General features: G+C 38.8%; 1 protein-coding gene and 1 pseudogene across 2 annotated transcripts; one reads left to right on the top strand and one right to left on the bottom strand.

The window, feature by feature from the left end:
* Positions 1–784: 784 nt before the first annotated feature.
* Positions 785–3,840, top strand: LOC148743233 (uncharacterized). The gene is made up of 5 exons (XM_088750424.1): positions 785–875; positions 1,230–1,770; positions 1,911–2,820; positions 3,156–3,303; positions 3,389–3,840. Exons 1-5 carry the CDS (start codon positions 785–787, stop codon positions 3,838–3,840), a joined length of 2,142 nt encoding a protein of 713 aa, XP_088606550.1.
* A 6,964-nt stretch (positions 3,841–10,804) lies between these two features.
* On the bottom strand, positions 10,805–13,288 carry LOC148743232 (uncharacterized; annotated as a pseudogene). Its single transcript, XR_015997099.1, has 3 exons — positions 12,319–13,288; positions 11,370–12,020; positions 10,805–10,912 (listed from the first exon to the last, which is right to left on the bottom strand). The product of XR_015997099.1 is annotated as an uncharacterized LOC148743232 (transcript).
* Between the last annotated feature and the right edge of the window lie 1,712 nt (positions 13,289–15,000).

Genomic DNA, 15,000 nt, shown 5'->3' with positions numbered 1-15,000 from the left:
GTTATGCCACACGAAGCACAAGTACATAAAAACATCAACCGACCATTCCTTACAATTTTATATCCAGAAGGCTCAACACATTCTATTTGCTTCTTCTCTCTTATACTATATGATTTTCTGGTATATAATTAGATTATATTGTTACATCAAAATTCTTCTTTCTACTCTTCTTTTCTTTGTCCAAAAAGAGAAATTCACATCGTTTCAGTTTATTAAACATCTTTGGCGATCAAGTTGCTGTGGTTCTTTGTAACAGAAAGTCTTTCAAGGCTCTTTTGTCATCGTCCTTTTTCTTGTCATAGTTTGGAGTTTTCATGTAGATCATATCAATAACTTCAAATATATGTGTTTCATGTGGTTATTTGATTGAATTAGAATGATTTCAACGTGCGGTTGGTTATCTACTCTATTGATGAACTCAGAAGAAATGCTACTCGCCTTTCAGAGGCATCTGAAGTAAATAAAATATTGCAGACAACATTTCCAACTATCGCAATCAGATATGTGACATTGAATATGATCGCAGAGAGGTGCTAAAGGCGAAAACAGAGAGTCAGAAGCAAGTGCAACTGACTATTGACAACAAACGAGATAAACTAATGGAACAATTGCAGGAGAATCAGATGGATTTGATAAGAGATTTAGCAGATGTTGAGGCAAATAGAAACATAATGACATTACAACATGAACTACCACAAATCACGTATGAACCAAAAGAGTTGAAGTATTATCTGCAGACAATGCTTTTGATGATTCTGATAGACCCATGATTGCAAAACCAGAGATGGCGCCACCAAAAGAATTACACAAAATGACTCCCGACCAGTTGATAGAGAAAAGGAAGAAAACCATCTCTGCACTTCAGAAGAAGAAAGGTTTCAAAACAAAGGTGTTATAGTATGGAGATGTTCTGTATTGAATGTCCATTTGTTGTGAGCCCGCGTAGTATGCAGCGGTTATATCACCATGTGCTCTTATCAATGTAATCTTGCTTTTGACCCGCCATTTTGTGTGTGTACTCTTCTGCGACCCAAAAACATAACATATCTGGCGACGAGGACGGGATCATGCCAAGCTTAGGCAAAATAGAAGAGTTCGATCCAGCCTCCACCAATATCAATCGTTATTTGGAGCGTTTGGAGCAGTATTTTATCACGAACGGCGTTCCAGCGGATACAGGCGAACGATTCAACGCATAGCAACCCTGATATCTGTCATCGGTTCCAAAGCTTACAACGTCCTTTCGGACCTGTGCTCACCAGAAGCTCCTTCGGAGAAAACTTACGGTGATCTCGCAACCATTCTCAAAGACCACTTTGCTTCAAAGAAACTTCCTATCGCAGAACGATACCGATTTCACAACTGCATTCAACTCGAAGGAGAAAGTGTTTCCACTTTCGCCGCCAAGCTCAAACCCCTCGCTTCTACCTGCAACTTCGACACACATCTAAATGAAGCTCCACGTGATCGTTTGGTCTGTGGACTTCGCAACAAGGAGATACAGAAGTTATTAACCGAGGAACACAACTTTGACGACGCTCTTACAAAAACACTTGGCGCTGAGGCTGCCGAGACAGATGTCGATGCATTCTCTCGAGAAGACGCCACTCCGGTAAACAAACTCGATTCTGTTGGCCGTCAGGCTTATCGTCCGCGCAGAACACGCAGACCTCCATGCAAGGGCCGAGACAAAAAGCCACTACGCCAGAATCAAAGAAACAGCACTTCTGAGTGCCTTAGTCGCGGCAAATCAGGCCACGCACGTTCCCAGTGCAAATACAAGAACTATACATGCCATTTCTGTGAGTGATCGGGTCATATCACAGATGCATGCAAGTCTAAATCTCAGAAGAGCCAGAAGCGTCACATCTCGACCCCCTTTTAAATCCATTTTTTCTCTCAATCTTCAGCATCAATGCACAGAACAATGGCATTAAAGTACCCGTTGAATTGAACGGAATCCATCTCCTAATGGAACTGGACGCCGGCGCTGGAGTTTCAATTATCTCCCAGAAGACTCACAACAGGCATTTCAAGGGGACCCCACTCCAACCCTCTAACACACGCCTGCATACCTACACAGGGGACCCAGTCCAAGTCTCTGGTCAGTTCCTAGTACAACTCAAGTATCAAAATCAGCATGTCACGGTGCCACTCCTTGTAGTTAAAGGCTCCGGACCATCACTCTTTGGAAGAAATTGGCTTTCTCGTTTTAACCTGGATTGGAAGAAAATATGTAGCATCCATGTCTCAGACCCAGGCCTCACACCAGATGTCGAGTCACAATTCCAAAACACAGTCCAGCGTCACTCTAATGTCTTCAAGCCTGGCCTTGGTACTATACAGGGAATAACAGATAATTTGGAGATGATGCTGGATGCCCAGCCAAAGTTCTGCAAGGCCCGCCCAGTACTTTACGCTCTCCAGGAAGCAGTAGATGCAGAGCACCATCAACTCGAATCCGAAGGTATTGTGAAAAAGGTCGAATTCAGTGAATGGGCAACACGCATGGTTCATGTTCCAAAGACGGCTGGCACCACACGGTCATGTGGAGACTACGCTCTTACGGTCAATCCCCAACTCAATGTCCCTCAGTATCCAATTCCCCTGCCTGGGGACTTATTTGTCAAGTTGCGAGGCGGAAAACGATTCACCAAGCTTGATTTAAAGAATGCTTATCAGCAATTACCATTGGATATTGACAGTCAGCAGTTAGTAACCATCAACACACATCGTGGTCTATATCCCACAAAAGGCTACCGTTCGGTATCGCCTCATCCCCGGCAATTTTTCAACGGACCATGGACATCATTCTTCAAGGTACTGAGCATGTCGCAGCCATTCAAGATGACATTCTGATCACGTGCAAGGATGATGAACAGCATATCCAGAATCTGAACACTGTTCTCAGTCGCTTAGACAGTTACGGCTTGTGACTCCAGCTCAATAAGTGCAAGTTCATGCAGCGGTCAGTAACCTGTATGGGCTGCGTCATCTCTGCTGAAGGAACTTCCCCAACGGAGGATAAAGTTGAAGCCATAAAGAAAGCACCACGCCCTGAAAACTGCACCTAATTAAGAGCCTTCCTTGGAGTGATAAACTACCACGCGAAGTTCATTCGCAATCTGAGCTCAATTCTTTAGCCACTCAATCAGCTCCTCCAGAAACATCAAGAGTTCCTGTTGTCCCCCCACTGCGAAGAGGCCTTCAACAATGCAAAAGAATCTCTCTCTTCCGCACATGTGCTGGTGCATAACAATCCTAGACTCCAAGTGATTCTTGAAAGCGACGCAAGCCAATATGGTATAGGGGCTGTCATACTTCACCGTTTCCCCAACGGAGACGAGAGACCAATCGCATATGCCTCAAGGTCCTTAAATTCATATAGAGAAGGAAGGCCTAGCAATCAGTTTTGGCGTGACCAAGTACTACATGTACCTATTTGGGCGCAAGTTCACACTTCAAACTGATCACAAACCTTTGCTAAGGATCTTTGCACCAGACTCTGCCACGCCTGTTTTGGCAGCAGCGCGTCTTCAGCGTTGGTTCCTGCTCGTCTCGTCGTACCACTACGAAATTGAATTCAAGCCATCTGCTGAAGTCGCCAGCTCTGATGCCTTGTCCAGAGTACCCCTGCAGTACAGGAAGGATGCCAGTATTGAGGGAAAATTCTTCCAGGTGTCGGCAGTACAATTACGCAAACACCCTGTTTCTGTCTTAGAAATTGCACGCCAAACTGCTAGAAATCCAGTCTTTGCAAAGGCTCTCGCAATGACCCAAAATGGTTGGCCAGCCCTTTTCTGCATCACTCTTGAGCTCAAGCCATTCTTTCTCTGCTAGGATGAGCTCTCTGTCAAGCAAGGCTGTCTGTTATGGGGCTTGCGAACTGTCATACCTGTTGTTCCACGCCACCAGCCACAGATCCATTTGGACACTTGTACACAGCAGGTATTGAAAGAGCATCGTGCAATACTCTAAGATCTTTTTGCTAAACTGTGTCGAAAAGTTGTAAGGTTTGGAGGGTTCGAATACCCTACCTTTTTCATCACGACTATAATTCAAAATCGTTATTACCTAAACAAGTCGATGCAAGTTTGCTCGTCCAGACTTTCAAGGTCAATTTCTAGACGGCACTTTGCTTAGAGCATCCGCAAGAAGAATTTCGATGCCCTCATCCTCAGTGTCAAACGCATGGAGAAGAAGCATATCATTGGCGTACATTCTAAAGACAGAACATTCGTAAAGGAGAATTTTGGATACATTTCATAGACTTTATAAAACAATTTAGTTAACTTATTTCTGAGGAAAAAGAGTAAACATTGCCGCTATGGCCGCCATCTTTGTAAACAATCGTTACCAATCCCCGCGTGTTAACTCTTGGGGTATCTTAATTAAATCAGTTACGCACATGAACATTTCGATTCACGTGTACGGTACACTACCCGTACCCGTACACCGATTTCGGGGTATCTTAAGGTCTCTATAAATGGACACTCAAACGTGTGTTCTGTACACCCGCTGTATTTTAAAATGAATTGTGAACAGATTAGATTACATCTAAACTTTCAAGTATGCTAAAACATGTTTTGTGCGATAATAATAAAAAGATAGTATTTTATGAAAATAAAAAGTCTGTGGTTACATGTTATTATCAAATTGATTACCCCCTAAAATATTTAAAAACATGGACCTATGTAACTATTCATAAACTATTTTAAAGTGAAACCTTACACAACGTTCACTTTTAAAAAACACCATTGCTACAAATGATATCTCTCCTTTGGAGTCGCTAGGAACCATTCCCGTTTTAGTTGGTGTATAGCCCGTCTAGAATCTATGATACACCTTGCTATGAAGGCCTTTAACAAAATTCGCCACTCAAAAATATTAGAACTTTATCGAACACAGCCCTTACACAAATAATTTTGTAGTTTCGGGCTCTAGAGATCAAATTAATTGTCAGCTACGAACGCCTAGAAGTTATATTTGATGCATAATGAGAGAAGCAACTAAGTGCGACTTTAAGATGAAAATCTACAAAACGGAAAAAATAGCCTTACCTGTGGGTTTAAAAATTTCAAGATTATATAAGGGACTTCAAGCAGTCAAGACAGCAACGCCACGGAAGACGTCGATTAAAAAATGATTTTCTACTTTTAGTTAGAATTTCGAAAATGGCTGCATGTGTTTACCGTCTAATAGGGCGCCAGACCTCAAACTCAACATATCGCATAAAAGTAGTGTTGAGTTCCAAATGTAAATTAAAATAATTTGCCGCCGCAGTTTCGCTTCGCAGACGAAGGAAATTTTGGTGATTTCACGTTGTTGTTTTGCAAAGGACGGTTAAGAAATGTACAAAGTTTTAAAACGCACGTGCTGGGCTATTGTTCTGCCAATTAGATCTATTGTTTTTCCACGTTCTCGTTGCCGTAGCCGTCGTGGTTTGCTTAAAGTCCCTTATGATTCATTTGCTACGGCAGCGTCTAGTTTTCCATTTTAAATTTTACTTACAAATATATTGAATCTCTGCATACACTCAAAGGACACATTTCCTTTTATTGTTGCTCATAACAAAATTCTTCTGCCAAATCTCGCAGATTCACGAGCTCATGTTGTAGTGCTTGACCCAAAATCTGGTAAGTTGCGGCTGAACCCTTTAGTCCCTTCCAACACCTGAGCATTTTATATCCCTTTTCAGAGAGTTCCTCGTTTAATTTGCTCACTTCGTCAAGCTTTGGCTCTTCGATGCCCAAGCGGCGCCCAAGCTTTTTCCAAACATCACCAAGCTTTGAGGCAAGATGTTCCAATTCATCATAACTTGGTGTATCTTGTTTGACTACAATGACAAATTTATCGTTAATGAGAAGCATATGTAAAGGACAACAATAAGCACTTTTTAGGGTAACATCAAGTTTCAACTAAGCAGTCTTGAGTCTCATGTTGGTCCTAACCATAAAGTAAACCTTTTACAATGTAGCAATAATTGGAATGTTCATATTCTTCGCAGAGTTATTAAAAATTCATAACTCGAACCCACCAATCAACAACCGTATACCATATCACGAAGATGTGTTTAGATACCCATTGAAAAACTAGATAAAAATCTTTCAAGATTTGGATATCGTATCAACATCTTTAAAGATTTGGATACAATATCCAAATGTTTATTAATCGAAGAATATCATGTGACATGAATAAATTCCAACGAAATAATGTCTCAAGCAAACATCAAAGATTTATTTCCTTCAAACTATGCGACAGAATAGTTGGGTGTTACCGCCGCATGGCTGTATTTGTCTCTATTGTTTGTTTTCTCGTTTGTAAGCGCATTTTTTCCCCTCATTATCGCATTCTTTGTCTTTTTTTTCGCCTTTACGCGATCAACATTCTGTTAGGTGTTTTCGCATAATTTCGTCTCGTTAAGGCCCTTTTGTACGGTGGCCCAGAAGGCTCAACGCAAATAAAAAATATACTGCAGCTAATAAAAAATATACTGCAGCAAATAAAAAATATACTGCAGCAAATAAAAAATATACTGCAGCAAATAAAAAATATACTGCAGCAAATAAAAAATATACTGCAGCAAATTAAAAAATCAAAACGCAAAGAAAAAAAGTACCGCAGCAAATAAAAAATGCAACGCAAACAAAAAATACTGCAGCAAATAAAATATGCAACGCAAACAAAAAAAAAAGAAAACGCAAACAAAAAAAATTGGAACGCAACGCCAAGGAAGACTGGGTAATAGTTCTTAGTTTCCCGCCAACACTCGTCCCATCCTTTGCTTGTTCACCTTTCCAAAACCATGTTTTAGAGCGAAGTTATGACAATACCATGCTGCTCCTTAAAAAAAATCGATAATAACTCTATTTTCATACCCTTGATGAAAGTAATCTTCTATAATCCTACGCAGATCGCTTTCAGCTGTAGCCAAAAGCGACTTCCAGTTCATGCTGTTTTGGCGGGAAACTAAGAACTATTACCCAGTCTTCCTTGGCGTTACGTTCCAATTTTTTTTGTTTGCGTTTTCTTTTTTTTTTGTTTGCGTTGCATATTTTATTTGCTGCAGTATTTTTTGTTTGCGTTGCATTTTTTTGTTTGATGCGGTACTTTTTCCTTTGCGTTCTGATTTTTCTATTTGCTGCTGTTTATTTTTATTTGCTGCAGTATATTTTTTGTTTGCGTTGAGCCTTCTGGACCACCGTACTTTTGCATGCGTTTTTTAACTCACTTGTGCTCTGCCATCGCTACCTTTCATTTGTCCAGTTCACTTACCGTCTTCTCCGTTTTTGATTTTCGTGTTCCTAGTCTTCCACCGTTTCTATCGCTTGCTTCGTATCGCCTTACGCTTATTGTACATTTCGAGAAATAGACTAAAGAACATGTAGCGCGTCGGACGTTTGACTACAATAGTTGGGTAATTCACATACTATTGCAGTTTGCAGAATTAATTAATGACTAACATTAGGACGTACGTAAAGACAGCAGAGTGAAAATAACTCTCAATAAAGAAACGACAACTTTGAGTTTCAATTTACAAGACATGTTTCGACATTCTCATCTCATCTTCAGTTGCAAATGAGCTTTTAACGGTTGTACGTTTGAATTAATATTCAGGTACGTTACAAATTACGTGTCAGGGCTTACGTTACAATTTGAATATTAAATACGCGAAAAATGTAAATAGCGCGCGCTTGACTAGACCAAAAAATAATAATAATAATGGAAACTTTATTTGTGTTTTTAAATGTACAATTGTAAATCTCACTACGTATAGGCAATTTACAAATGCTGCTTGAGATTGGCTTATTCAACACACACACAAAAATCAAAATTACATCAAATCTGGGTTGTCCCAATTCCTATTTCTACATCAAAAGACGTAATATGTTGCTCTAATAGCTATATTTATCACTTTCTTGATTATGTAAAGTTGCTGCTATTTGTCAATGCCTATGTCATTCATCATGCCTAAGAACGTAGAGCATTCATCTGAGAAAACGCCAAGAGAGCTCATGGAGAGATTTACAAATTTCACACATCTGAAAGATCTACTCATTTCGTTAATCAAGTTCCGATATTTTTATTTTTTACGTACTGCATTATTGTACAAGTTAGATTCGAAACCAACTGTTAATTCTAGAACATATGGGCACTTGGACTGGGTTAGGAAAAGAAGATCTGGGCGATAATTTTCACCAGTTATTATTGAGAGATTTAGAAAACCAGTAACATCTGCATAGATTGAGGAGCTAACATTAATTACAGGTTGAAAGGACTTGGCAATGAAGTTAAGGATTGAGTCGTGTCTCCAGGTAAAGCGATCAAGGCATTGTTGACAACCAGCGACAACATGAAGGAGTGACTAGGGATTAAGGCAAAAGGAACAATCAGGACTTTGTGATAATCCCCATCTTACCAAATTCTTACGTGTAGGAAGAGAGTTGTTGATGTAGCGGATGGTAAAGTTGTAAATGTTCTTCGGCAGATGAGACTGGGCCACTGACGAAATAGAATTAACAGATGACAATGAATACTTGGTAACATTTGAGAAGAAGAAACTTGAGAAGTTAGGTGGTGTTGCAGTTTATCCTCTTGATTAGAACGGAAATCCTTAAGAACTTCCCTAGTGGATTTGTACACATCATATACACCATATGCAATACCCAAAATATCCGTGAGGTAATGGGTTCTAATTCATTAAAAAAACATAAAAACAAGGACGGTCGGGCCTCGAAACAAAATGGCGTCGTTATCATCTCTGCCAGTAGTTTACGGCCCTTGCTTTCTAAAAAGATGTGCCAGGATCCTCTTCAAACGGACGGAAACCACTTCTGTTGAGGAATTCTGAATTGAAATTCTTGTTGAAATGCCGCGGGGGTGATATCAAGGGCCTGTCTTGACTCTTGTGATACAGAATGTTTCACGATCTCAGATTCTACCGCTTCAAAATACCAAATTAAGATCAAAGAGGCATTGCATATTAAGTGCGAAATACCCATTCTTAATCAGCAATTGAAACATCTAGAATTGTCTCTTTCCTTTTAATTCTGTTATTCCTTGGTCTTTTATTTTATTATTATTATTATTATCATTATTTTTTTTTTGGTCTAGTCAAGCGCGCGCTATTTACATTTTTCGCGTATTTAATATTCAAATTGTAACGTAAGCCCTGACACGTAATTTGTAACGTACCTGAATATAAATTCAAACGTACAACCGTTAAAAGCTCATTTCCAACTGAAGATGACATGAGAATGTCGAAACATGTGTTGTAAATTGAAACTCAAAGTTGTCGTTTCTTTATTGAGACTTTAACTTCACAGTTGTCGAAAGTTACACTCTGAAATACTGAACTGCTTTCAGTCAACTCTTGCACATCCACACCAATCTTTTCGCCTTTAAACAGTCCGCCTAGCTCAATGGTACAAATCTTGAGCATTCTTTGGTCTTGTCATTGTCAAAAAATCTGTAAGGCCCATTAGTTCTTGTAAACTGTAGATTTTGGAACAGAATTGATAACACACCCCATTTCCTCGTACAATATTTTGGGAATCAGAAACCTTCAACTTGACTCATCCATGTAGCACAAAGCAATGAATGTGACAAAAAGTAAATTAGGTTGGATAACTCCCAAATGATGCATTCCATTCAATCCGTTTTTATCACAAGCTATCGTTCAATTAACAAAACGAAAGAACAAGACTAAATAAAATATAATAATTGGCCACTCGTTTGAGAAGCTTTCATTACACCAAAAACTCGCTCTTCATGTTTCATCAGGGGTTCCAAACACCTCGACACGATAAAAGCACTCGGCCTGCTTTCATCTGTTTCTTGGTGTTTGGAACCCCTGATGAAGCACTCACCCTTGTTTTTGATTTATGACTTCAATGATGCTGCAGCTGTTAGATAATATATTTACATATTTGTGGAAATATAGTGCTTCTCTTGCAGATATTACTTTGTAAAGGCGGGTTTGCTTTGAAGTTACCTTTGTGACGTTTAGGAGGGTTAGGTCTATGCAAACCTTCTTCTCTCCTTTTGGAACCAATCTTTTCTTCTCCTGTTTCTGCATGTGATATAATATTTCAGAAATTTTGCATACAGGTTAGTACTTCTTTTTAAAACAAGAGCTTTTAAAGTTGTGTTTTTTTTGGCCTGATTCTCAGTTGTGAGTGTATGGTAACTTTTAAGTTTTGTGCTTTTTTTCATATGACACTGATGAAAGTAGTAACTGGATTAAATGTAAGGAGGGGGAGTAAAGAGTATCTTCTTTATCATACAGCCTCTAGCATTTACTACTTTTTGCATCCTGACGTGTTTTTTCAAAAATTTCGCAAATCTGATTTCAATGCTCTACTATGGCTTTATGCCGTCAATTTATCATAAATTTACATGTACTTATCGAGACTCTTGTTCAATCAGCCGTGAGTTAGCCATTCATAATTTCATAAATTGTCCATGGTAAAAGTGTAACTAGGTAGTTTGGAAATCAACTTTTTTCCATGTTCACAAAAGGGCAGGAACTTTTGAAACACCCTATACATATTACAATCTAGTACCTTATCATAATGAATGAAATTAGTAAAAGGTAAAAGCAAAAGCAAAGTTTTCCACTCACCAAACCCACTGTCATTCTCCTCATCTACCTCATCATTGTCACCATCATCATCATCATCAAAAATGTGCACCACTTTTGTTGATGTCCTCTGTTTCTTCCTACTCTTTACCCTGGGTGAACGCCTTATTCTCATTCTCTTCCCACTTGTCTCCTCTACTGACCCTTCTTCACTCTCTTCTAACATGGATGATGATGACGATGATGATGATGATGACAATGAGGATGCCAATGAAAGTAGTCAACCTTCTATTTCTTCCCTATTTTTCTCATCAGGTCTAGAGGGAAAGACTATCGAAATAAAAGAAATGCAATGAAGTGAAGTGAACCCATTCTTAAAAATCAGTCACATTCTACAAAACAAAGAGAGCAATTCCTTTTTTTAACTATCGTGATACCTACCATATGGCTCTTCAAGAAAGAGATGCCCTGCTAATAGGTAGCACTACACAAGATACTCAGCTCATGGTATAAAACCCTGCCAGACCACAGAAATGAGTGCTTAGCATTCATTAGTTTATAATTATAATGTCTCTTTGGAGCTTGTTGGATGCAAGAACAAGTTCCAAAAATGAACAAAAGAAGTTTGACTAGCCACCTGATTTTTTAAGTTTTGTTTCATAGTGCTATAAGGAGAACATATTTTTTCAAATAAAAAACAATGCTGTTAAATCTGAGGTATTTGTTAGAATTCTCTTAGTAACACCAAAATGTTGATGACATGTATAATAAATCCTTGGAATCTAACCTTCTTGAAGATCTGCTTTGATAAAAGCCAATGCTAGATATAAAATAATGTTATCAACTGCAGGTTTAAGTCTTGGAGGTGGATCTTCAGTTCCAAGGGTGTTGTTAACACAAAGAGTGACACCAATGTTGTCTTTACGTCCATACCGGTAAATCTTAGACAGAAGAGTTCCATCTAGACTTACAGCATGAATGCCTCTCTTTGTCATCCTCTTCTCAATTGATCTCCCAATTTCTTCCCTCTTTTCGATACAAATGTTTCTCAATTTGTCTTGGTTTGTTGCTGAGGTAAATGCTACTTTAAGATGCTTGGAGGGGTCAAAGGTGGGATTAATATTGTAGTCTGAAGCTGCAGAAGAAACATCAGGATCCCTCTTGACCATGCTCTCCCACCATTCGTTGCAAAATGGAAAACCATGTGCAGTAAACTGTGCCTTGCCCTGACAAAAACTTATGGGGCGTTAAGGCTTTTGAAGTTTTCCCTTTTTAAAAGAAAACTTCTCAGCTCCTTGCACTGTATATAGGTTGCCTAACTTGCAAACCAAATCATCCTTGCTGCAAGTTGCACCATGTAAAAAAATAACTGTGAAGTGGTTACAATAGTGTGCACCAATAGCTCTAAATAATCCTGAGATCGAGCTGTCATCTGTTCCTAAAAGAAATAACATCATTTCTGTTACTTAATTTCACTTTCTAATGGTAACAATAATTATGGTGCTCATTACCCTTCTAGTTTTCTACTTTTCCCTATGAGACTACTTGTAGAAAGCCTACTGGAGTTATCCAAAAGAAATCTATTTCAGGAAAGTATCAAGAAGCATGCTGTAGTAATCCTCACGGGCCTTCACTGAGCTTTTTCTACATACTGCTCCAGCCATCCTGACTAAGACTAAAAATTATTTTGACAGGGCTGAAAAAAAAAGTGTTTCAGTCAATGCAAAAAAAATTACCTTGACGATAAGAAAAGCACACAACTGAATTTCCACCATTACATTTCACCACTGAATGGCTTGGTGTGATCATCCCTTTTCCTTGACTCTTAACATGTTCCAAAACCATCGACATGTCAGGTTCAAGATTTTGCAATAATAATTTAAAAACGCTCTCGTCTGGGAAAATGATGGCATAATCAACACCTTGTCGCAGACCAGCATCCTTCATACAATTGAAATAGTCCTCTTGAACTTCCATATCATTAACAAACACACTAAGGAATTCCTCCGTTGACATTAATGCGTCATCTTCCATTTATGACCAATGTCCTCCAAACGTAATGGTACAGGATTTCCTTGAAGTAATATGTACTGACAAGGGACCAGAACTATTGGAGATCCATTGCATTCCAACAAAGTGTACTTTTCTCTCAGTTTTTTTGTACCATAAAATCTTTTTAAGCTTTTTCTTCAGTCCATCTCGAACTTCAGGTTTTGACATTATAGTGGCCTCTGTAAAGATATCCAATGCAGATTTCTGTACAGTTTTGATAATGTCATGAGGGTTCTCATTGTTAGCCTCATGGAATTTACAGACTTCTTCCACTTTCCTCTGACTAAAGTTTAGAAGGAAAGGGAGTATCCAGAATGACAGGAAGTCTGATATTTTATTAGAACCAATTGTCCCTCTGGATTCCCCATCTTCTTCGTCTTCATGTTCATTTGACAACTTTCTATCTTCATCATCTTCACATAGATTCACCTGGTTACTGCCTGACTTTTCCTTTGGGCTCTTAGAATTAATTACCAGGATGGCCAAGCATAAAATTTGAGATCCTTTCAGAGGAGAAAGAAGACCGCTATCACTTGGATAGACAGTATCATCATACGAGCCAAAGCCTTCGGTTACCCTCCTTGTTTGGGAAGCAGAATCCCTGCCTCCTGTTTGTTTGTCACCTTCTAGATATTTCTTCAGTTTTGACAAATATAATTACTCAAACCATGCTTTTGCATCTTTTTCACTAATTGCTATCCTTCCCTCTTTGTTGCCTGATTTCTTTCCATACCCCATGTGCAGGCATGTCAGTTCTGGGACTTGAAAACTTGTCAGATCCTTTTTTCCTAAAATGTCTTTAGTCACAAGACTTAACACTTTTTCTGCACCCATATCTTTAAATCCTCCATGTCGTAGTAGTCATCGAGGAGTAGCAGAGGAGACATAAATCCCACATTGTCTCTTTCATCTTTATAATAGTGGCACCATGGAAAAAGCCCATACTTTTCTTTAAGTATTTTCTCTGGAATACCAGTCAATTCTGATAAAGAAGGCTTGTGTTTGTGCTTATAGGTGGCAGGAACACCATCCTTATTTATTTCACAGATCCCCTATGGAAGAGAAAAAGTACTTTGCTTTAGGAGAGCATGTTATGGGAGAGTTTAGGTTTAAATGGGGTGAGCAGAGAGTACATTTAGTAAGTTATAACTGCAAGCAGTCTGTCTGGTATTCATTCATCTACTTAATATATAAATCAGAGGGGTTTTACGCATTGTTATTAATACAGCCACCAGTTTAGTTAAATGCTTTGTTTTGCTCAAATTTACCTCATTTTTTACATGGAATATCAAAATAAAGTTTAAATTGATTGCCTAAAGGATAATTACTCTACTGTGGTTCAATAATGGCTTGTTACCTAGCTGGTCATGTTCATGAATAATTAATTTCTAATGGTTCAGTAATGGCTTGTTACTTAGCTGGTTGTGCTTACAAATATGTGGACTACTGATGAGAAGTCTAAATTTTGACTTACAGTACAGATACATCAAATTATACTAATGATTTCACCTGTGAAAAAAATATGACTCATTTTAAGGAAAAAAGTTTTTGGGCAGGCTACTGACTTGGCACCTTCTCAATGTTCGATCCCCACACACACGAAACCAATTATATCTCAAACAAAACATGTCATATGAACTGCCACGACTCATCACACCAAAAACAACTCAGTTTAAAGTGAAGGTTGGGTATAACATCAATTGACTCTCCAAATACAGGGATTGTAATTTCTCTAATCATCATTTAGTGACAGTCAGGTTTCCAGTGGTGACAATACCTAAGCTGCACTAAAGGCTCATGGCAGATACACTTATTTACTAGTTCTTTGTTAATTAGCATGACTCATCACTCCAAAAACAACTTATTTTAAAGTGAAGGTTGGGTATAACATCAATTGACCCTACAAATACAGGGATCATAATTTCTCTAATCATCATTTAGTGACAGTCAAGTTTCCAGTGGTAACATACCACAGCTGCACTAAAGGCTCATGGCACTCAGACACACTTATTTACTAGTTCTTTGTTTGGCACTATAAAAATCTTCTTTCTCTGAATCCATGCAAGTAAAAAGATCTGCATCTAGTTCCCGTGAAATATTTAAAGAGTAAGTACCCTGCTGAGGCCATGGCCTTTAAAAACTTTTCAGTCCCAGGTGCAGCCCTCCTGTAAGGGAGGTGATTCTTCAGGGGTGGCACTTGTTCAAGTAAATAAGGTATACTTCAGTTACTAGATTAATGCAACCATGCACTCTTTGAAGGAAAAAATGCCTTTACCTCTTTCTGGAGGATCTTCTTTGCTTCCAGTTGTGAAGCCATTTCTGATTTTTTTTTGGACTGGTGATAATCACAAGCACATGAAATCCTT

This window comes from Stylophora pistillata, chromosome 1, assembly GCF_964205215.1.
Source record: "Stylophora pistillata chromosome 1, jaStyPist1.2, whole genome shotgun sequence".
NCBI lineage: Eukaryota > Metazoa > Cnidaria > Anthozoa > Scleractinia > Pocilloporidae > Stylophora > Stylophora pistillata.
This window is presented reverse-complemented; position numbering and strand designations above follow the sequence as displayed.